The sequence below is a fragment of the Hippocampus comes genome, unplaced genomic scaffold (genome assembly GCF_001891065.2).
Source record: "Hippocampus comes isolate QL1 unplaced genomic scaffold, H_comes_QL1_v1.1 scaffold123, whole genome shotgun sequence".
NCBI lineage: Eukaryota > Metazoa > Chordata > Actinopteri > Syngnathiformes > Syngnathidae > Hippocampus > Hippocampus comes.
The window spans coordinates 1,064,688-1,088,458 of record NW_017804997.1 but is presented as its reverse complement, the minus strand read 5'-3'; the positions used below and the strand labels follow the sequence as shown (position 1 = coordinate 1,088,458).

At 42.1% G+C, this 23,771-nt stretch overlaps 1 protein-coding gene across 2 annotated transcripts in view; it reads right to left on the bottom strand.

The window, feature by feature from the left end:
* Positions 1 to 11,116: 11,116 nt before the first annotated feature.
* Positions 11,117 to 23,771, bottom strand: part of LOC109530425 (dihydropyrimidinase-related protein 2) — a 24,039-nt gene continuing 11,384 nt past the window's right edge. For both annotated transcript variants that reach the window (XM_019894141.1, XM_019894132.1), the window contains exons 3-14: positions 22,578 to 22,762; positions 22,109 to 22,273; positions 21,735 to 21,796; positions 21,316 to 21,396; positions 21,050 to 21,118; positions 20,171 to 20,291; positions 18,278 to 18,434; positions 18,059 to 18,200; positions 16,822 to 16,992; positions 13,159 to 13,338; positions 12,897 to 13,065; positions 11,117 to 11,592 (exon numbers count right to left, since the gene is read on the bottom strand). In XM_019894141.1, coding sequence (XP_019749700.1) covers positions 11,501 to 11,592; positions 12,897 to 13,065; positions 13,159 to 13,338; positions 16,822 to 16,992; positions 18,059 to 18,200; positions 18,278 to 18,434; positions 20,171 to 20,291; positions 21,050 to 21,118; positions 21,316 to 21,396; positions 21,735 to 21,796; positions 22,109 to 22,273; positions 22,578 to 22,762 — 1,594 coding nt within the window. In that variant the 3' untranslated portion in view covers positions 11,117 to 11,500. The remainder of the gene's footprint in view (positions 11,593 to 12,896; positions 13,066 to 13,158; positions 13,339 to 16,821; positions 16,993 to 18,058; positions 18,201 to 18,277; positions 18,435 to 20,170; positions 20,292 to 21,049; positions 21,119 to 21,315; positions 21,397 to 21,734; positions 21,797 to 22,108; positions 22,274 to 22,577; positions 22,763 to 23,771) is intronic.

Here is a 23,771-nt window from a genome sequence, read left to right as displayed (position 1 = left end):
TATATATATATATTTATTTGTTTATTTATTTTCCCTCCCCCGTCATGGAAATCCAAAGCATTTATGCTCTGTTCACTTGAAAATTTATGCTCGATTCAAATCTTTGCATGCCCTGGAGAGAGGGCGTTCAAGCCAAGTTCCCCTGTGGCAATAAAATACACAAACCTTAAAATGAATAATTCAGAGCATATTTATCGAATCCGCGTTCGCCTCGTCTGTGTCTCTTCACCAAAGCGAACCACCTGCATATGTTATCTTCTCTGTGTGGGGGAGTGTGTCAAATTCATAATTTAGCAACTCTCATTTAAGACGCAGCATGCTGCTAAAATGGAGTCCAACCAAATAGATTGGTGAGAAATTAGCATATTACTAATTATAGCCAAGTCATTGTTTTTTTTTTTTTTTTTCGTTTAAGCCTTACTCTTTAAAACTTACTCCAGCTTCCGCCTGAAGTCAGTTGGGATATGCTCCAGCATCAGCAGTGTCAGAAATGTATCGGTGCCCTTATGCAGCAATTTTGTCCCAGCCTTTCTAGAGGAGGGAACCAACATTCCACACGCCGCAATCAACAACCCAATCAACCCCATGCAAAGGAGATGTGCCGCAGTGCATGAGGCGAACATTGGTCACAGCAGATCCTGACTGGTTTTCAGACAACCTAATTCAGTAAAACCTCACATTTCCGTGCAACCTTTTATTGTGGGTAGCCTAAGACACACCTGTGCAATACAGTTTTCGTTCTGTATGATCAGCATCGTTTTTAACTGCTATCGATTTCACTCCACTATTCAACTCAGAAAGCAGCGGCGAGGGAATATTTGTTGTGAGGTTCAAAATCCCTCAAAGAGGAGGAAAAAAGACCACAGAACAGTTCTGTCCAAGGACTGTTCCGAAGGAACAGCACCTCATATCGGCAGCAGGTGAGCAATTTGTAATGTGTAACTGCTCCTGATGAGTGTTGCTCTTGACTTAAGTCAGTGGACAAGTGGCGGCGTACACCCTGAGCTGGCCGCTAAGTGTTGCGGATATGCATCGTGCGATGGGAATGTGAGGTGAGAAATCAAGGGGAGAGCGTTTCACCAACCGATGTTTTACTATCCAATTGACAAAAGGATCAAATGATATATTTAAACGTTCTAACGTCTCTTGCATTTCACTTTGCGTACGTGGACGTAAAATCCAATTCCAAGCAATTAGATTGATACTAGAACAGCACAAAGCATGCATTATGGGAATCTCATGGTTGTTTTCCTAAAAAGCTTATTCACGCTTTTCAAAAAAAAAAAACTACGCAATTTTTGGCAGCAATTATTAGAAATTAATTAGAAAAAGGTAATCTCCACATGGAATACCCAATTCACGCTTTTCAAAAAAAAAAAACTACGCAATTTTTGGCAGCAATTATTAGAAATTAATTAGAAAAAGGTAATCTCCACATGGAAGTGAATTTGTAGAATGCTGGGACTAAAAGTGGTTTTATAATAAAAAATATTGCAGCTGTGGAATGTTTAAATATGAATGCCAAATAACAATGTAACACCATGTGAACCGTTTGCCAGTGTAAGCAGCTGGCTGTTATATTTGAAGCTTCGAGGGCATAAAATGGGCCAGCTCTGCAATTAAAAAGTCACCGGGGAATTGTTCCTTGGCGTGTTGTGCCATCTAAAAAGGTCGCGTACATGAAAAATCAGAGCTGCATTGTTTAAATTCCTTTTAATTTGAAAATTGTGTGAAAATAATTTGTACCTGCAGTCGGAGACCTTTTCATTCCCCAGAAATAATATCCTCCTTCCAAAAGGAAAGGTTGCCTGATGCTGTGGGCGGCTTGATTGTTTTCACTTAAGCTTGCTCAACTATTTTCTTTTCCTCACTCTCTTTTGTAAGAGATGATAAAAAGATAAAGGCAATTCAAGGGCCTTTCTTTCCATTCTTTACAAAACAACATCTCTAAAACTACTAAGATGGATAGCGCAATAACTGGCTGTGCAATATTATCATAGTATGTTTTTCCATACTAACAAGAGGATGACAATATAACTGGATAACTACTGTATTGGCCCGATTATAAGATGGTGTTTTTTGCATTGAAATAAGATTGAAAAAGTGGGGGTTGTCTTATATTCGGGGTCTACACATTATACCCATTCACGACGCTAGATGGCGCGAAATATCATTGAAGCGAATGCTGAACTTGACTCCCCAGGCCAAAGCGAACCCCTGTCACGAAGAATAAAAATAAAAATAGCGGTAGCACGAAGAAGAAACTGTTGAATATCAAATGCCCTGGACGGCAGTGAGGATGACGTGCTATGGGAGGAACCAGCGGAGCCAGAGGATAGGAGTGAGGACAGTGACATCGAGCACAGCGAGGCAGAGGATGTTTGTGAGGAGTAATGTTCTGTCATGACATATCTCAGCTACTCTCAAGTTTAACCAGTTTGCATTATTTTATTGCAATGTTTTTCCTTATTCAGATTTGTTTCAAGACTACATTATTAGTTAGACTTCACTTTGATGGTTAATGCAGTTATTGCAATTTTGTTGTTTTATCACAATAGATTGGTTTATTTACATTTCAAAAACCAGAAGCCATTCATTTACGAATTTGATTGCACTTTACATATTTAAATGTTCAGATATTAAGATTTGAATGAGGCAAAATAGCATGCTTTTTCTCTCAAATATATTCTTATGATCATTTGTTTCAGATGTACTGTAATTATTTTCTGTATAAAAGTTAATTTGGTGTTCAAAAAGTCTTTTTTCAAACTTGAGTCTTGAAAAAGAGGAACCCAGCCGCTGGGGGGCAGTGCCCTCCCCTGGGGGTGCACTGTTCCCCAGTGCCGGTCCCAAGCCCGGAGAAATGGGGAGGGTTGCATCAGGAATGGCATCCGGCGGATTTAAAACTTTTGCCAAGACGACCATGCGAGTTGCTAGGACGGTTTACAGGGGCGGATGGAAATTACTGACTCGCTGTGGCGACCCCTGAATAGGGATGTGCCGAAAGGAGAAGAAGAAGGAGAAGTCTTGAAAAAGAGGGGGTCGTCTTATAATCAGGGCCGTCTTATATTCGGGCCAATACGGTATTTGAGAGACTGTAGTGGCACTGGTGATCTGCCAGGTCGCTCTATTGAGTGCCAGAATTTCAAGCTGTGTGCTATTGATGTTGGCTCGCTTTATTTAGGAGGTCCCCGGTGTAGTCCTTGAGGCGTCGCTTTTGCCCCCAGGCAGAGAGCTTTGCACCTCTCAGTTGGCTATAGAGGACTTGGCAGGGCAGGCAGTGGTCGGGCATGCGGATCCACCGAAGATGTTTCTTTGCCACAACCGCTTCCATGCAAATGGAATTGGTGCTCTTAATGATGTCTGTATGGGGAACTTGATTGTAATCTCCACATGGAAGTGAATTTGTAGAATGCTGGGACTAAAAGTGGTTTTATAATAAAAAATATTGCAGCTGTGGAATGTTTAAATATGAATGCCAAATAACAATGTAACACCATGTGAACCGTTTGCCAGTGTAAGCAGCTGGCTGTTATATTTGAAGCTTCGAGGGCATAAAATGGGCCAGCTCTGCAATTAAAAAGTCACCGGGGAATTGTTCCTTGGCGTGTTGTGCCATCTAAAAAGGTCGCGTACATGAAAAATCAGAGCTGCATTGTTTAAATTCCTTTTAATTTGAAAATTGTGTGAAAATAATTTGTACCTGCAGTCGGAGACCTTTTCATTCCCCAGGCCATTAATGTGAAAGCTGGGGGAATGTTGAAGTTGGCTACTAAGATGGATAGCGCAATAACTGGCTGTGCAATATTATCATAGTATGTTTTTCCATACTAACAAGAGGATGACAATATAACTGGATAACTACTGTATTGGCCCGATTATAAGATGGTGTTTTTTGCATTGAAATAAGATTGAAAAAGTGGGGGTTGTCTTATATTCGGGGTCTACACATTATACCCATTCACGACGCTAGATGGCGCGAAATATCATTGAAGCGAATGCTGAACTTGACTCCCCAGGCCAAAGCGAACCCCTGTCACGAAGAATAAAAATAAAAATAGCGGTAGCACGAAGAAGAAACTGTTGAATATCAAATGCCCTGGACGGCAGTGAGGATGACGTGCTATGGGAGGAACCAGCGGAGCCAGAGGATAGGAGTGAGGACAGTGACATCGAGCACAGCGAGGCAGAGGATGTTTGTGAGGAGTAATGTTCTGTCATGACATACCTCTCAGTTGGCTATAGAGGACTTGGCAGGGCAGGCAGTGGTCGGGCATGCGGATCCACCGAAGATGTTTCTTTGCCACAACCGCTTCCATGCAAATGGAATTGGTGCTCTTAATGATGTCTGTATGGGGAACTTGATTGTCCCAGGACAGGCCAAGGATCTTCTGCAGGCAGTGGATGTGGAAGGCCTCCAGGGTAGTAATGTGCCGGCGGTATTTGGTCCATGACTCGGCCCCGTAGAGGAGAGTGGAGAGACATACTGCGTTGTACACGGCAATCTTGGTGCTGATCTTCAGGTTTGGGTTTTCGAAGACCCTGCTGCGTAGGCGACCAAAGGATGATGAGGCTTTATTAATACAGGATTTGTACCTGCAGTCGGAGACCTTTTCATTCCCCAGAAATAATATCCTCCTTCCAAAAGGAAAGGTTGCCTGATGCTGTGGGCGGCTTGATTGTTTTCACTTAAGCTTGCTCAACTATTTTCTTTTCCTCACTCTCTTTTGTACCATGGATTTTTGGATCGGTCGAATTGTTTTTGGAGTTTCGAGTTTTCCGCAAACTAATACAACACAAAAGGGAATGTATTGTAAAAAAAAAAAAACATGTATATAAGCAAATATCATAAGGCCTTTTGACAATATGCGCCAGCTTTCCAAGTCATAAAAGTTTTAAGCGTGTTTTAAAGGCGACACTGTCACTGGTGCCACTTCTCGTGGGCATAGAGTCCGACCCTTGAGTCGCAGACCCGTCCGCAGATGGAGCAAGGGAACCCGGATGCCAGGGGGGTACCAGCCGCCCGCTGGTGTCGTTGAATCCGTCTCTCGGTTCATCTGTCTTGGTTGGTTTGGTGTACCGTATTGGCCCGAATATAAGACGGTTTTGAAAATTGTGTGAAAATAATTTGTACCTGCAGTCGGAGACCTTTTCATTCCCCATGCCATTAATGTGAAAGCTGGGGGAATGTTGAAGTTGGGGTAGCGAGTTGGAACATGACCTCAGTTTTTTTAATGTTGATCTGAAGACCAAAGGATTGGTACAGACTGGAAATGGTATTGAGAGTGTGCTGCATAGAGTCTGAGCTGTGAGCTAGTACAGCGCACTCATCAGCATACTGAAGCTCACAGATTTGACAGATTTTTGTCTTAGTGTGGGCCTGGAGCCATCTGATGTTGAAGAGGTTTCCATCTAGGCGCTACTCCACATGGACACTATGTATCTTCATGTCCCATGCCATGGTGGAAAAGGCACGTGACGGCAGAGAGGAGGATGTTAAAGAGCACTGGAGCCAAGACACAGCCCTGTTTCACCTCAGCGTTCACCTTGAAGAGCTCTGACTGGAGTTCTCCGATGAGCACTCTGGCTTGCATACCAGCTGCTGGAGGATGCAGAGAAACTTGGGTGGTACCCCAAGTTTGGAGACGTGTTTCCAGAGCAACTCACGGTGAACGGTGTCGAAGGCTTTGCTGAGGTCGATGAAGGCCATGTAGAGCTCCTTGTGATGTTCTGTGCTCTTCTCCATTAGCTCCCTTCAAACAAATATCATGTATGTTTCGGATCTAGTCTTCCGGAAGCCACACTGAGTTTCTGGAAGCACAGCTTCTGAGATGTGCTCGACCAGCCTGCCGAGCATGATTTTGGCCAAAATTTTTCCTGCGGTGGAGAGCAGAGAGATTCCTCGGCTATTCGCACAGGCTGCTCTGTCCCCTTTCTGCTTGTAAACAACAACGCTATTTGCATCCTTCCAATCCTGTGGGAGGGTGCCATGTTCCCAGATGTTTTGAATCAGGAGGTGCAGACGCCGCATGAAGAGATAACCTCCGTGCTTGAAAACCTCTGCAGGGATGCCATCAGATCCAGTGCTTTTGTTGTTCTTTAGGCCCACAATGGCTTGCCGGGTTTCAGAATAAGATGGTGGGGGGTCGAGGCTCATGATTGTTGGCAGGTCTGGGAGATTATCCAGGGTTGACAGGGTTGGTGTGATTGAAAAGACTTTCCAAGTGGTTTGCCCAGCGAGCAAGGATCTCATGGCGGCACTTAAGGAGTGCAAAGCCATCAGCTGATCGGAGTGGCACAATTGTCCGCTTCCTGGGGCCGCACAGTGCTTTGATAGCATTGTAGAAGCCCTGGGTGTTGTTACAGTCCATCAGATTTTGGATCTCATGTGCCTTCTACACCCACCAAATATATTAACAAAAACACTTACAAGGGTGCAAAGGTCGTGGGATCGATACCGGCTCCGGCCTTCCTGTGTGTCATGATGGTAATTGGAGGACCCCAAAAAGCAGGGAGGCAGGGAGGCGCAGGGTGGACTGAGCAAAAATGTCTTTAACAGAATCAGAAGAATCAGAATCAGAATCATCTTTATTGGCCAAGTATGTAGAACACACAAGAAATTTGTCTCTGGTACTACAGGCTACCCTAGTATCATCAATTACAAGCAAGTCAAAAACAGTCAACAATATAAACAGTGCACCGGAAAAAAACTGACTTAAGTACTCGAACAAAGTCCTGAAAAACACAAGGAACCAAAGTAACACAAACCTATGACAGAAAACAAAACATGACAGGAGCACACAGACACTCACACTCACAATGATCGAACAAAGACTGACAGAACCCAGGGACGCCTGGAGCCATCTGATGTTGAAGAGGTTTCCATCTAGGCGCTACTCCACATGGACACTATGTATCTTCATGTCCCATGCCATGGTGGAAAAGGCACGTGACGAGTTTTCCGCAAACTAATACAACACAAAAGGGAATGTATTGTAAAAAAAAAAAAACATGTATATAAGCAAATATCATAAGGCCTTTTGACAATATGCGCCAGCTTTCCAAGTCATAAAAGTTTTAAGCGTGTTTTAAAGGCGACACTGTCACTGGTGCCACTTCTCGTGGGCATAGAGTCCGACCCTTGAGTCGCAGACCCGTCCGCAGATGGAGCAAGGGAACCCGGATGCCAGGGGGGTACCAGCCGCCCGCTGGTGTCGTTGAATCCGTCTCTCGGTTCATCTGTCTTGGTTGGTTTGAAAAACCCAAATAACTCAAAGTAAACAAAAACCCATAACAGTAAAACATCGATCCGACGCCAAGTGGGCGGCGTGGCAGTCCTTGTAACCGAAAAAGCTAATGACATGATGACCAACAGGTGCGATGCTGGAGGAGGAGCCCTCCAATACCACCTGTTGGTCACAAACAGAACGGAACCATGACAGTAAATTATGAAACAAAACCAAATCGAATGCAAACAAAAACAGAATCATGACAAAAGCAAAGCCTCGCACAGACTCCTGCCCGCGCCCTAGTCTTTATGCTCATGAAAGTAGTGCGAAGACTGACAGATAATGTAACAATACCCGTGGGCATATATTCTTTATCTTCTGTGATGAATGACTAACATTACTTACTTACCAGCCCATATGATTTTATTATCCTGCCTCCACGAGGGCAAGGTGTCGACACGAAAGGAGCAACATCATGCACAACTAAATCAAAAGCAAAAACTGCTTAATTTATGTATATTCTATTTAATTGTCAGAAATGTAAAGGGGATTGGGGGAGGGGGGTCTGGAACCGATTAAAGCTGTTTCAGATCATTAAAATGGGCAAAATATGTTTTGCAATTCGATTGTTTTGAGTTACAAGTGGGTTTGCAAAACAAAACTCTTATTTCAAGGCATAGCTGTACATCTTATTTAAAGGAGCAAAAGCTTTGTGTTTTAAGCATTGTGTTAACTAACTTTATTGCAGTTGCTTGTTGCATACACGCACAACCTACCACGCACGCAGACTCAATAGCTGTCGACGCTGTGTCAACAAATGAAGCACACTATGGAGAATTTCAATCAATCTGTCACGATAACCTGTCAGCCCTCCTGCTCTCTCTACAGGCCACTTTAATGACTATGTGTGCTGCCTTTCGATATGCCTTATTTACTGTCAAAATGTCAGAGCAGGAAGGCCTGCCTCCTAAAATCCATCTCGAAAGCATTTGCATACTGTATATGAGTCGGACTGGAGTCTGGCTCAAGTCATGGTCACAATGCACACATTATACAAACCTCTTATCCTATAGATAGATAGATACTGTACACACACACACACACACACACAGTTTTGGGTGGGAAACAACAGAGCAGAAGAGGGAGAGTCAACGAGTCGATACCAAGTGAGAGTCAACGGAGGAAATATTGTTCGGGTTTTCCAGCGTGAGCAGGGAGCGAAACAAGCCAACGTGTGTAAAGCCCATAGTACGGTAAAAGAAAAAAAAAACAGCTACTATGAAGGTGAATAAGGTACAATTAACTAGATGAGTGTATATTTTCAGGAGCGACAAACAGTTTTGCAGATATGCGATCAAAAATAAGCACACAAAAAATAAATATACATATTTACAGTAGTACCAGAAATGTAAAACTATCTGCCGTCATTACAGAAGGTTCTGCATGTAATGTTTTATAATGCCGAAGCAGTCTTACGCAGCTGATGTTGAAGAGGTTTCCATCTAGGCGCTACTCCACATGGACACTATGTATCTTCATGTCCCATGCCATGGTGGAAAAGGCACGTGACGGCAGAGAGGAGGATGTTAAAGAGCACTGGAGCCAAGACACAGCCCTGTTTCACCTCAGCGTTCACCTTGAAGAGCTCTGACTGGAGTTCTCCGATGAGCACTCTGGCTTGCATACCAGCTGCTGGAGGATGCAGAGAAACTTGGGTGGTACCCCAAGTTTGGAGACGTGTTTCCAGAGCAACTCACGGTGAACGGTGTCGAAGGCTTTGCTGAGGTCGATGAAGGCCATGTAGAGCTCCTTGTGATGTTCTCTGCTCTTCTCCATTAGCTCCCTTCAAACAAATATCATGTATGTTTTGGATCTAGTCTTCCGGAAGCCACACTGAGTTTCCGGAAGCACAGCTTCTGAGATGTGCTCGACCAGCCTGCCGAGCATGATTTTGGCCAAAATTTTTCCTGCGGTGGAGAGCAGAGAGATTCCTCGGCTATTCGCACAGGCTGCTCTGTCCCCTCTCTGCTTGTAAACAACAACGCAATTTGCATCCTTCCAATCCTGCGGGAGGGTGCCATGTTCCCAGATGTTTTGAATCAGGAGGTGCAGACGCCGCATGAAGAGATAACCTCCGTGCTTGAAAACCTCTGCAGGGATGCCATCAGATCCAGTGCTTTTGTTGTTCTTTAGGCCCACAATGGCTTGCCGGGTTTCAGAATAAGATGGTGGGGGGTCGGGGGGGGCTTCCAGGGGGTGGGCAGGTGTCTTTACGATTATAAGCGGTTGTACAGAACGGCATCCCCTCTCAGTCTGCAGCACGTTGCGAACATACATATCACTTACTGTATATCTGATTAGCATAACATGGCATAGCATTAGAACTCAAGCAGACTAGAAAAGTACAGCTGTGTGGTTAACATGTGTATTGTGCAAGGAGGGATGGGGCATGCAAACAGTGGTGATTAGTGAGTGAGTGTGTGTGTGTGTGTGTGTGTGTGTGGGTGTGTGTGTGTGTGTGGAGATTACTAATGGTAAAGTGAAACTCCAGTCTAACTGGCATGGCTCAGACAAGCCACACAATCTGCAGCTCGTGAGAGTGGCGAGCTCTGTCGGCATGGCAACAGCCGCACACAACCCAAAAATGCAAAAAACGTAGAGAAAGAAAAGGGAAGAACAGGTTGGGGGGGGGGGGCGGTGGGAGGACTCTTACAGTTGGTGCCAAACTGGAGTGTTTGAGGAACAGACTTGTCTCCTTTCTTCTCCATTTCATTCTGGATCGGCGAACATTCGTGTTCATTATATTCTTTTTTTGTTTGTTTGTTTTACAAATGAATGAAATGAAGACATGGAAATGAAGAGAGTGCAGTTCGTCAAGCGCTACTCTTTAGGTTTAGGTACCGCTATGCTTGCTGAAGATAGTTTGAAGTAACGTGTAAAGTTGAGTCAGGGGATGGGAGGAGCAATGGTAGCCAGATACCAAGCCGCATCCATTGCTCGGCAGAATGAAAAACAAATAATACGCAAAAAAGTGAAATGAGAGGATAGCAGGTCTTGTCGAGTGTTGCCGGGGTCCATCCCTCCAACATCTACACTGCACACTAGTCACACACACACACACACACACACAGCATAGAACATCATCAGCTCGCCACCACTTTCAAGCGCAAAAAGAAAGTGCTCAGCCGTTCAGCAACTAGTTACAAATTGACCTTAAAGAGCAGTTTAACAACACAGCTTTAAAAAAAAACAAAAAAAAAAAAATTCAAGATCATGAGCTCATAACATCTTTACAGGGGCTCTACTGGCACAAGAGGCCCAAATGAAAGCGCAAAATCTGGCACCTTTGAATCGGTTTATCCTCGCTATTTTACACCTATTTTTTTTTTATCTTACATCCTTCACTTTAAGAAGAGCAAAACAATTATGTATACACCTTTCTGTGGATTCAGGCACATAAAGAGTAAGAACAGAAAGCGGAGTATATTGACGAGTCTCGAAACATTCTGTGTGGAAAATGCACGGGTTGGTGATGGACGGCTTCAAAAGTTTGGAAATTTGACGGCTGCTGTGTGAATTAGATGATGTGGCGTAACAATAAGGCATTTCTCTGGCCCGCCTTGGTTAAATGTTTCCCTTAATTCGCTTTCATCCCACTTGGAATGACGAGATGAGGCATAAAGCTACATTTACAACAGCCGTCGGGACTTTGCAGCTGACAAGCAAGTTTAGACCAACTGTATGTACTTCAGCAAAGATAAAAATCATAAGAGTGTGCGAATGATGTACCCTGGGTTGCTTTTTTTTTTCTTTTAACAGCCCTACGGGTGGATTATTGATTAAATGTTGGGTGGTGATGAAGCACACATGCTGCTCCCAATTTTGAAAATACAGTACATTTGATCTTTTGCAGTAACGTACCCAATCTGCGTTAAATCAGCCCACCCAATGGCAAGTGAACTGGAAAAAGAACAAACAGTATTAAACAAAATAAAAAGTGCACAATTGTTTTTATTTTTTTTTCCGTCATGTGAGGCAGACCTTTTTTTTTGTTTGTTTGTTTTGAACCGTGTCCTCGAGGATCTGGTTTGAGGAGGAAGGGGAGTGAGAATGTGGGGGTAAAAAGCAGGCGGTGGCAGAGTTACAGATCACGGATGGCGAAATGCCAAATGGGTCATCGTGAGAAGTTCCCGGCGTGGAACCCTCTGCACCTATCGGCCGTCCTTCCTCAGATCCTTTACCCTCCCCCTCTGCGCAATGGATGGAACGTTCTAACCAAGGCTGGTGATGTTAGCCTTCCCACCCGGGGGCGCCACAATGCGCTGGGTGTTGCGGCGAGGAATGTTGTCATCAACCTGAGCGCCTGCGTGGACAAAAAAATCCCGTTTGACATTTTACAGGGAACCAGTGTTGCAACCATTTGATTAGCACAGTGGTTGTCAAACATTTTAAACCAAGTCCCGCCTCAAAAGGTACTTACAGTACAGCGCCACGTACCACCAAACTCACAAAAAATAAACGACAGTAACATAGTAGGCCTAAGTGTTCATCATAAAACGATGCAGAGGTTTTATTCCTAAAATCGTTTTTATTTTGAGAATCCATTTAGAATCACCGGATAAACACATTGAAAAGGTAGGCCCGTGCCTTATTTTGATCGATCATAATTTCTGTGCGCAAGTGAACTTGGTGCGTTCAGTGGTAAACATGTAATTGTCATTATTCTGAGTCATTTAGAACAAATGTGGTACAATACAATCGCAACAATCGTGCAGTGCGGTCAAGTTGACATCAGTGAAGTGGGGGGGGGGACCTGACGGTTTTCATCAAAAAGCGAAATTTCCAGAAATGAGGAGCAGTGAAAGACAACTTGGCAAACACTACAGTAGAGTTGCAGGTTCAACAGCGACGCTTCACAACAACAGCGGCTTGTCGCAACCATTTGGTCTGATCAAATTGTAGCAGGCCCTCTTATTGTGAAACCGTTTGCCACAAAGTATCTGTACAATTTTTTGGAGAATGGGGGAAAAAATAAGAAAAGAACCACACTTTGTTGCAAAAATGACAAATAATTTTGCGACAAATAAGTTTGGAGGCGTGATGGCTCAACACAACACTCCCACTGAAACGACAGTGAAGAAGATTTAGTGGGAATATCCCATCCGATTAAAAATTGTGTCCTCAATATTAGGGCCCAAGCGATTAGTCGAAAAGCTGATTGAATCGGACGATTTTAGCTCTTGAGAAAGGATAAAAATTGACCCAAAAACAAAGCAAATTGGCCAATTTTTGCAGTTTTTTTTTGTTAACCATTAACACATTAGCACACAGCACAAAGATAATGAATGACATTCAAACGTCACCCCCGCCCCACAAACACACACAAAAAGCGACAAAATAACCATTTGATTTTTGCTGATTTTCCTCCCTGCTGTCAAGTTAAACAAACACAATAGCACAATATTAGTATTAAAAAAAAAGTCAAATGTTCTGCCTGTAACTTAAAACTTTATTGTTGTCAGCGTTAAGATTAAAACGAAATTATTTTGATCAATTTTATCTCAAAATTAATTGGTCCATTAATCAGTTATCGTAATTTTGGTGTTGTGTCTTGAGTCTAGACAATTCCAATCTAAGAGATGATCCATCAGATGAGTGTCCACTAACCAGAGAGGCTGAAGCCAGATTGATGCAGGTTCCTGACTGGTTGCTGGTTGGGCTGCTTAGCAGGCGACGTCTTGGCCGATGAAGCGGGCGTCATGGCTTTTGGGGTGACCGACACCTCGCAAACCGGACCGTCGTACAGTCCCCTCGGTACACCCCTCAACTCAGCCAGCTGCAGCGTGGAAAATATAGTTCAGACAATTTAAAAAAAAAAATAAAAATAAATAACGAAACAAACTAGACATCGAATGAAACTGTTTTGTACCCTGCTGCGAGCTTTTATCCTTTTGTAGACGTAGTCCGGAAAAGGTTTGCGGGCCACGTAGCGTCCAGAACCTTCTGTGGTGTGGAGGTTTCCTTCCTCCAAGACGATCTTGCCCTGGCTGATCACCACCAGTGGCCATCCACGCACCTCGGTTCCTTCAAAGATGTTATACTCCACAGTCTGCAAGAGGAAGCCATCGAACAAAAACAAGGGGGAAAAAAATAGAGGTGTGAATGCAAGTGCGACTTGTCATTTGTATATTCTGGACATGCCAGCTACCCCACAAAATGGACGGATGGGAAAAAAAACGTTTCAGAATCCGAAACAATTTGAGATGGAACAGTGATGCTCAATGAAATCTGTTTGAACATCAACTCAACTCAACTCAACCCGACTGTTTTTATAGAGCACTTTAAAACAACCACTGCTTTATAAAAGGTGCTGAAAATGGAGCAAAAATAATTCATAGAACGATATACAATAAAATATTAAATTAACAAAAAGGCAGTAGAAAGCACAAAAAGAGTAAAACTAAAAATCAAGTCTCATGCTGATTCAAAAGCCAAAAAATAACAATGAGTTTTCAAAGATGGTCAGCAGCAGCAGCATTTTGGACCAACTGGAGACACTTAATGGAGGATTGGCTGACTCCAAAGTAAAGTGCTGAGTAAAAATATTCATTCATTCATCTTCCGAACCGCTCTATCCTCACTAGGGTCGCGGGGGGTGCTGGAGCCTATCCCAGCTGTCTTCGGGTAGTAGGTGGGGGACACCCTGAATCGGTTGCCAGCCAATCGCAGGGCACACAGAGACGAACAACCATGCACGCCCACATTCACACCTAGGGACATTTAGAGTGTTCAATCAGCCTGCCATGCATGTTTTTGGAATGTGGGAGGAAACCGGAGTACCCGGAGAAAACCCACGCAGGCTCGGGGAGAACATGCAAACTCCACACAGGGAGGCCGGAGCTGGAATCGAACCCGGTACCTCTGCACTGTGAAGTCGATGTGCTAACCACTGCATACCGGGCCGCCCGAGTAAAAATATGATGAAAAGAATTTCAAACATATTACACACGCAGTTCAAAAAAAATGTTTCTTAACTGGGGCTCACTTTTAAAATAGGCCCAATTATATGGATGTCAAACGTAAACGCCACGGAGCAAAATCCTTCATGACAATTTAAAAGGAACACATTACAGGCTTGACTTCCTGTGTGTTGTTGTTCCCATGTTGTGTTTGATGTGTCATCTAACAGCTCCTGCATGCTTCATTAGAGCTGCACTGACTCATCACGCAAATACCAGTATATTACATCAAAGTAACATCAAAGAGAAACACATTGATTTCATCCCGTCAACGTGACCTGCTTTGTTTGCTCCTGTGAACTCCCTGTCGACCGATTTATGAAAATCCTACCCCGGAAGCTGGTGATGTCCCATTTGGAGTATCAAGCAACTGAATAAAATTAGAATGGTATGAAAAGAGCTTATTGGATTTAACCCACATTGACCCCAAATTGGTCTCGGTTCGACTTGTCATAGCAACGAGTTTGAAAACAACCGATGATGCACACAAGCCTCAGGGAAGAACAACCAGGGTCAATTAAGGATAGTCAAACATATATTGTGTTTGTGTATGCTGAAAAGCTTCTAAAGGCTGAGGTCATTCATTTGGTGGATTTTGAAATGCCGGAAATGAGATCACTCATACATTACACGAGACTTGTTATAGCACACGCACATGGCGAATGAGCAAGCCGTACGGCGAACATCACTTCATCATTTTTCCGACCAGGCGGAATTCAAAACTAACCACCAAAAAACAACCCGATCCGAGTACAGTGCAGACACACGCAGACGCACACTCACACACGGATCTGCCTGCTAACAATCAAAACCATTCCAGTGTTCCAGTTCTTTTGGGGGAGATTTTACGGATGACATCAGCCTCCTGCTGCTGCTGCGGGAGGTCCACACCCTGCTCAAGCGAGGCCGTTATAAAATCTCCTTTCGCAGCATGAAAACGTCTGCAAAGGCGGCATACTAACTCTTCTGGCTTCATTAATCATGTGGACTAAATGGTGATCAAATGCATCGTGGGAAGGTTTTATGCTCAGTCTGTTTTGTAAATGGACTGTCACGACTCCACTATTGACCTTAGTGTAATCATTTTTTTCCCTTGCCTGCTAATAAACACACAGAAGAAAGCCTTTGGAGGAGTCCAAAGATAACTACATAATGACCCTGTGTAACTTGGATGTAACTCCAAAAAGTTTGAACTGTTCATGATTAGATTTTTTTTTAACTGTAAAGATTAGCAGTGTCAATCAAAACTGAGCATTGCTACCTTTGCGGCAGCTATATTTTAGAAAACAGCTCTAGATCCGTTTGTGATCCCTGAAAAGCTGCAAACATTAAAGCACCACAGTGTTTCACTGCTGGAGGGCATTTCTTCGAGCATTCCGAAATTTGCATTCCATGCGGAGGTCAGTCGAGAGATAGACCGAGCAAAAATGAATACACTTACAAACTCAAAATGGTGTTCCCAGTAGTATGGTGGCCTTTTAAAGCTTTAAAAAAATTAATCATTTTGGAAAACTACAAGAGCAAAGGATTTAGTGATGAATTAGTGAGTCAACGAATAAAAAAATTCATTATTTTTTTTATTTGTTGACTTTTCATTAAATCCCTGTAACTCATTTTCTAATTACCTTTGAATGTTGTACTTTTAAAGACACTATATGTGAAGTACATTCACTTATGTTGTGTATGAAATGTGCTGTACATCAATAATTCCATTTCTTTTTTTTAACCAGCCCTTGGTACTGCTAAATGTCACAACAATGTGACAAATGTTTGTTTTGATTAAGCCCCCTGTATGATACCCAACATTTATTTTGCAAAAAAACGAGACGAAAAATAAGAAAAAAATGAATTGCACACTACAAGAAATGTCATGCCTGCTACACAAATGCCCCAGTTATGACCGAGAGCAAAGGTAGAAAAGAAACTGACTCAAACTGGTAGTTTCACCAACAACACAACATGCACAATGACAACATGATTAAATGAAGTCAAAACTGAAAGGTTAAATCACAGGTGTCAAACTCAAGGCTCAGGGGCTAGATCCGGCCCGCCAGGTCCTTTTATGTGGCCCGCGAAAGCAAATCATGTGTGTCAACTTGCTAAGATCTGTACCGAAATGTCAAATTGTCATGTGTAACGTTGAGATTTTGAAATTATTTTGTTTCCCAGTTTACACTCACTTGAACAATAATTGAACAAACTATTATAATTGACTTGCCTGATTTCAAAACTAGTAATCGATTAATTTTTTGTGTACAAGTAATAATTTTGTGGTTTCACTGTCATAACGGCCCACCAAGAGAAGATGTAACACCAAATCGGCCCGAATGAGTTTGACACCACTGGGTTAAATCATCAAATGACACAGCTCGGGAAGACACAAGAGCAGGGAAAAAGGGGTTGATTAACTCGATAAGAAGCCCACGGAATTTGGTGGCGGCGCAGGCACCCGCAGCGGCTCCTCTCTCTCTTGAGGAATGTAATTTCATCCGTGCTGTATGTTGCACATGTAGCACATTTAACAATAAAGTTGACTTGACTTGGAACCGTGAAATGGTGATTGAATAGCATACCGAGTTGTGGCTTTTGGCGGAGATGATCTTCGTGACATCGGGGTCCCACAGCACCAGATCTGCATCAGAGCCCACAGAAATACGACCTTTGCGGGGGTACAGGTTAAAGATCTTGGCCGCATTGGTGCTGGTCACCGCCACAAACTGGTTTTCATCCATCTTGCCAGTCACCTGAAATGAATCCAAACTCAAAATGTAAATAATCCCAACTTGATAGTTAGCCATTGTTACATTACAAACTGTTGTCTCGACATATTTATATGGAAGCTTACGGTATATTTGATATCATTAGCTTGTGCATTTACTGTAAAAGGGCTGACATGCTTAACATTTAAACCGGCAACATAAGCGCTCAGCAAACGGTACAAGAAATGAAATGTAAATACAGTGGTACCTCTACTTACGAAATTAATTGGTTCTGGAAGAAATTTCTTAACTGGAACATTTTGGAAGTAGAGACGTGTTTTCCATGTAAATGCCCTAATCCGTTCCAAGAATAAAAATGATGGTCATTTAACTTTTAACTGCATCCTCAGCGTTTTTTGCCCTCTTTAGTTCATGTTCTCTCTCAGAAGTGGTTTTTGATGTAAGGACATTTGCTTTTGTTGGCTTTTAACAATCCTTCAAAAATGTCCAAGGCAAACATCAGCATAGTGAGCGATCGCCTGACTGGTGAACACTTTTTCTGGGTGATTCACATTTACGTAAAAATGTAGCGGAACGCCTCATGGCCAGAGGGGCGAATGACGAAGACGCTGCATAGACACAGATCTATCTATCTACACACAAAGACACATACGGTAGAAGTCCCTCTCAGCCAATGGGATGCCAGGAAGATGCTCGGTAATAGCCAATGCCAGAGCAGCTGAAAGTATGTTGCATTCAGGAAACCCTGAGCAGCGAGTAGCAGACCACACTGTATTTTTACTTTTCGTGTCTTGAAATTTCTTTCGTAACAAGAGGCAATGTTTTCCTGTTGAGGCGTTTCGTAACTTGAAGATTTCGTATGAAGAGACGTTCGTAAGTAGAGGTACCACTGTCGTTTGTGATTTATAGCATGTTTCGTGGAAATTCAACCCATTCCACTAATGTAGGTAAAAATAAGCCCTGTAACCCGATAAAATTATAAACTGTCCACTGTAGTAACTGCTGTCCCTGAAAGGGTTGAATGCGATTTGATCTATCGCTCTCATCTATTTGCAGTCTGTGAAGTGACGTCACATGTGACAACACATACCACACACTTGTCCCAGATAATCGACATCCTCTCCTCTGTGCCGTTGACACCTTCCGGAATCAAGCTGAAGTCATCTTTGCCCACGGCGCGTTGGGCAGTGTTGAAAGGACAATGTGCACTTCCTGTCACCTGCAGGTCACCACTGCAAGAATAGGAAGTGGAAAATAGCAAGCCTCATCCGGATATGTCCCCCTTGGAATGTTTTGATTATGACGTTACCAAGAGAGCAAGGAGTTGAGATAGTCTGGTGTGGTCGGGTCGGGGCTCAGCGGTGGGGAGGTGACGTAAGCTGCTGCCTTGGCCCAATTCTTGCTCCAGTAGTGTGAGCCGTCTGTTCCCAGGCTCGCGGTGATCGGCTCTCCATAGACAACGGTGCCTGCCCAAGACAGTTTCATATCAATCAAAAAGTTCCAAAGTGTGCAGAAGTTTCACTTTAAGCCGTCTTATGTGTTTACGATAATCGCCTTTGATTTATATCGACTGAGATGGAAAAAAATGGAGCTTTCTATGCCAAAGGCAGCAACTGACTGGCTCTCTTTGTAGTAACGCGTTATTTTGGAGTCTTTGGGGAGAGAATATTCTTTTTTTTTCCATGCCAATAACAGTTCTTTGTCAAAATGACATGAATGAAGACAAAACAACATGTACAAAAAAATCTGATATTCCAGTTCAATTCCGTAGTTACATACCGTATATGGAAAAAAAAAATTAACAAACTTTAAATAAACAAAATAAAGATTGCATACCAATTTAACATTTAAGTAAATATGTATACAAATTGTCAAGAGACTTCAAATAAACAACTTTGAGTATATGTCAAAAATCTTTCTACTTTTCTTGTTATCTACAAATTTGAGAGACTCGATGTAACAATCAATATCAATCGAAAAAGGATTAAATCATGGAGTATTTTTTTTTTTTTTTATAAAATTGGCCTTAGATCTTTAGGTGTACTTCTCTTACTTTATTTCTTACCAAAGAAAAAAATTGGAAGGAATAAGCCATGTTTTACACCAATCGATCTTTGTCAATTGAGAGTTCCAGAAAATGTTCTCATGAGGAGTTATTTTCTTTTATCATCGAAGCACATTCTAATATGACCGTTAAGACGGTGTTTACTGATAAGATCAAAACCATTTAAATATAAAGTTGAATCTGGAATTATATTTACTTCCTCACCATTTTATCTTTTCATCAGTTCTAATATAACCCTAAATATGCTCTTCACAACCAAATGTAATTCTTGTCATTTAGTTGGGAATTCCTTCTCTCTCAAATATTTTTCATCAGTATATATTTTCCGCACTATAAGGTGCCCCTAAAAGCATTCAATTTTCTCAAAAGCCGACAGTGCGCTTTATAATCCGATGCGCCTTATATATGGATCAATATTTTGATTTCTTGGACAGAATATTTTAAATGTTCTGAAAAGCGCTTTGTTACAGTTGCAGCGGTGGTGAAAGCTCGAAAGCTGTATTGTATTGTATTGTATTCACTTTAGCGTAGCTCCATCTAGTGGATGCATCACCCAACCCCAGCAACTACTGTAACTTCTATTCTATGCGCTTTATAATGTGGGGCACCCTATATATGAAAACTGTTTTAAAATAGGCCATTCATTGAACGTGCATCTTATACAGTACTGTACTATGAAGTGCCTTATAGTGTGGAAAATACGATAATTAATTTCCCCTTTTGAATTAAACAGATACTTTATCATAAATAATACCTTTATTAGCCCAATTTTGGAAATATAAAGACTTGTTCCTTGTAATGACATATGAGTTGTTCCATATGCTGTAATAGATCTCTGAGGAGAGAAGTTGTCGGAGAAACACAATTTCTATGCTAATAGGGCTTGCTGATGAAAATTGGAAAGCATAAGAGGTAACTTTGTGATGTTATAGTTTGTAATGTCATAGATGTTCATCTCGTAAAAAAGAAAAAAATAAATAACGCAACTGTCATCTGCTAGTAGAGTCATTTTAATTTCTTTATAAAAAATAGATATCCCTTTGAAAGTTGGATTATTGAATGTTTTGACATGTAGTGAGAGTAATTTTGCTGCAATAAGAAAAAAAAAGAGAGATGGGGGCTGTTTTGGAGTCTCACCCTTCTTCCTGGCTTGAGCGATGACGTCAGCGGCACTCTTGCTCATTACCTTGGTGACATACAGAGGGCAGTTGGTCTGATTGGCCACAGTCACCGAGCGATTTACAGCCTCCGCCTCCACCTAGAAAAAAAACAAATCATAATGCATGCGATCAATCACGAATGGATGATGAATGTCAGATTAAAAATGCCTCAGTGCGGCAAATATCCTCCTATCAAGCTTTGCTCCTTGTGGCATTAGATACAAATATACCAGGAACAGCAGAGAGAATGGCCAATCTCAGCCAAACTTTTATGAAAATTCAAACAGTCTGAAATTGCAGGCGATATTTTTATTAACAGTCTTCGGAATACAGAAGTATTGCGCAACACAAGCTGGATGCCAAAAGCAAAAGAAATGATGACAAACACAGTATGTCCTATTCAAGATGGTATCGGTGGTGTCATTTTAAATATCCTGCACTACGCATCTCAGTTGCCTGTGTTCCTTTAGATGTATAACAGATAACATCTTTATTAGTGGCGATTGAAAGCCCTGCTCTTCTTTTCCAGCCGGGAAGTGAGAAGTGATTCCGTGAAACTGGGAAGATGATAAGAAGAAGAGGGATTTGGGGATTGAAGTTTTTATGCAATGAGGCAGCGTGTTTTGGGAGTTGTTTCATCTCTCTTGTTTCCATTGCATTCATCATAAAGGATGCGCTGTAATCGATCTGCTCAGCCTCACAGCACCAAACTCTTGAAACACACGATACTGACCATGGAAAGGATGTTGAAGGACTTTCCAAACAAGTGATACAACCAAGGCTGCATGAACTGATCCAACATTTACTGAAAGACAGATTTTTTTTTTTTTTTTTCTAATAAAAAAATGTGTCTTACCTCCTCGGGACGGCTCAAGACGTGTCCCTCAGGACCATTGATGCCCTGCTCCAGGATCCGGCGCTGTTCCTGAAGAATGTACAGACAGCAGCATGCTCAGGCAAGTGCATAAATTTCACATGGTAGGATTAAACGTACAGACTAAACACGCGGATGCCCTTTATGAATATTCATCATCAGTTGTCAGTGATTAACATTGAAGAAATTTGAGTCCTGGCGTGATAGAGGGATGAAGAAAGAGAAGAGCACATGGTTGTGGGGCATACCTCAGCAACAATGTCTCCGTTTTCAGCATGCACCTGAGCAATGGCTCCAAGATCACGGATCACACTGAACACTTCATACACCTGCAGGCACGACAAGGAATTGCATTTACCCACACTAGTCACAACATTAAGCACACCTAAACAATAAACTGTGAAGTTCCAAAAAGAATCATGCTTGGTTTGAATGAACATGGTTGAGAGCTATTCATTTGACACAACTTTGTGTTTCCAAACGTCACTTTAAATCTTTCAAAATAAAACTGTTTATTATTATTTTTGTAAAAGAAAAGAAAGGGTAAATATCTTGTCTTTGATCTAATGAGAAAAAGCCTACTCCACTAATAAAAAAAAAAAAAAAAAGTTAATTAAAAAAAAAAAAAAAAGCAGGTACACACACAGAAACAATACAATGGACATACCTGAGTGTCAGTTAGCTGGAAAAGATCCTTATAAGCCAAATAGACCAGGAATGAGTTGATACCTGAGAAAGTGGGGAGTGACAAAATGATTTAAGTATGCACAAACTATTAAAAAAAAAACATATTAAAGTTTTAATAAGACAAGCTAAAAATCGTGCAGAAGCAAAAAAAAGATCAGCTCCACAAACCCCTACAGCAAAAAAGCATTACAAGGGTTGCCTGAATTGTGCCATCGTGGGTTACTAGTGGCCCAAACCAGCCTCAAGGGGCCACTATTGAGTTTTAGAGGTTCTTTCTTAACAAAAAAAGGTGTGGTTTGAAATTAGCCGTCTTGTGAGCAGCCCATTGCCGCAGCTGAGTTTTTTTCGTCATACCGTGATCCTTCACAAGGGCCTCCATCTCTTCCTGCATGCCTCTGTGCCACTCAGTGATGTCCATATGCAGTGAGTAGTCGCAGCACGACTTGCTGTCGGCCCATTCGCGCCACTGCTCGAAGGCCGAGATGAGACTGACTCCTGGCTCGGGGAGCACGTGGTCGACTGGATAAACACAAAAACAAAGCAACTCATCCGCTTTCATCTGCAGTGTGTTACTATTTGGTCCCACATCAAGACTGAGATCACAACCTGGCAGCGGAAAGTTGCAGTTTGATCATGAAGTGTCAGGGAGAATCATCATGCATGATGTAAAGGAGACGAGGAATGACAACAAAATCTATTTACAATATTTGGATTGCAGCTATTTTGCAAATGAAAAATCTAGTCCAGTGCATGGATGAGAATCTTATTCCCTGATGGCAGCCTTCTCAATGGCATTGAAACATAAAGACGGGAGATAACTCACTGATCATCGTGGTGCCTCCCGCCAGTGCCGCTCTGGTGCCCTGGTAGAAATCATCAGCAGATGTCATGCCTCGATCGGGCATCTGGAAGCGTGTGTGCACGTCAATGCCTCCTGGCATCAACATGCGCCCATGGGCGTCGATGGTTTTCACCCCACCAGGCACGATGAGATTTTCACCGATTTGTCTGAACAAATGGAAAGTTTCCAGTCTCAAACTCGTCATGTGTTTTCACTCATTATTTGGGCTCACTGAAACAATGGTCAATTCTTTTAGCAAGAATGTTGATTTTCGTGTTACCGATAATAACAATAGATAAGGGTGATATAATTTTCTTGCTGTGTTCCTTCAGTTAATGTAATTACTGTATAACTTTTTTTTTTGGGGGGGGGGGTTGATGGGGGAGAAAACAGAGCTCATTAATTTTGTATTTTTAAAATGTTCGTAAACATTGAAGAATATTGAATAATATTAGCCAAGATTCCACCAGAAATAAAACAATAATGAAAAATGTATGCTCGTTGGTATTTATAAGAAGATGAAAAAAATAATTCTCAAATTTGAACGATTATCTACAATCTGCTGGCAACCAAAACCAGCTGGAATAGGCTCCAGCTCACCAACGAACTGAAAGAACACAAGAATAGAAATGGACAAATGGGTTCTATACATTATTGACATTAAAAAAAAAATGTTTCTTAAACAAACAATCCTAAAATCTTAGTAAATCTGATTAAGGCAGGGGTTGGCAACCCAAAATGTTGAAAGAGCCATATAGGACAAAAAAAAACAAAAAACAAATATGTCTGGAGCCGCAAAAAATAAAAGCCTTCTATAAAACGTTAGAATGAAGGAAACACATGCTGTATGTATGAAGGAGACTGGACTGTCTCAGAATTGTTTATGTTATTCATTCCTTTGTTGTGTGTTCACAAACGCCCCCATAGAATTTATTTTGTCATTTCCTCGCTTGATTTTTTGTTTTGGTGTATTGTCTCCCCTTTTCTTAGTGTCAGTGAAGTGATCATTAATTTCTGTTTTTCTGAGGCTGTCTTTGAACGCCTCTCGAGTCAAACGAGAAGAGAGAAGGCACAGAGACGGCAGACGTGTCTGTATTTGTCGAGACTGTTAAAAGCATAAATAAAGTGTACGTTTTAAAAAACCAACACCACAGCTCTCCTTTTTCGGAGCTGCAA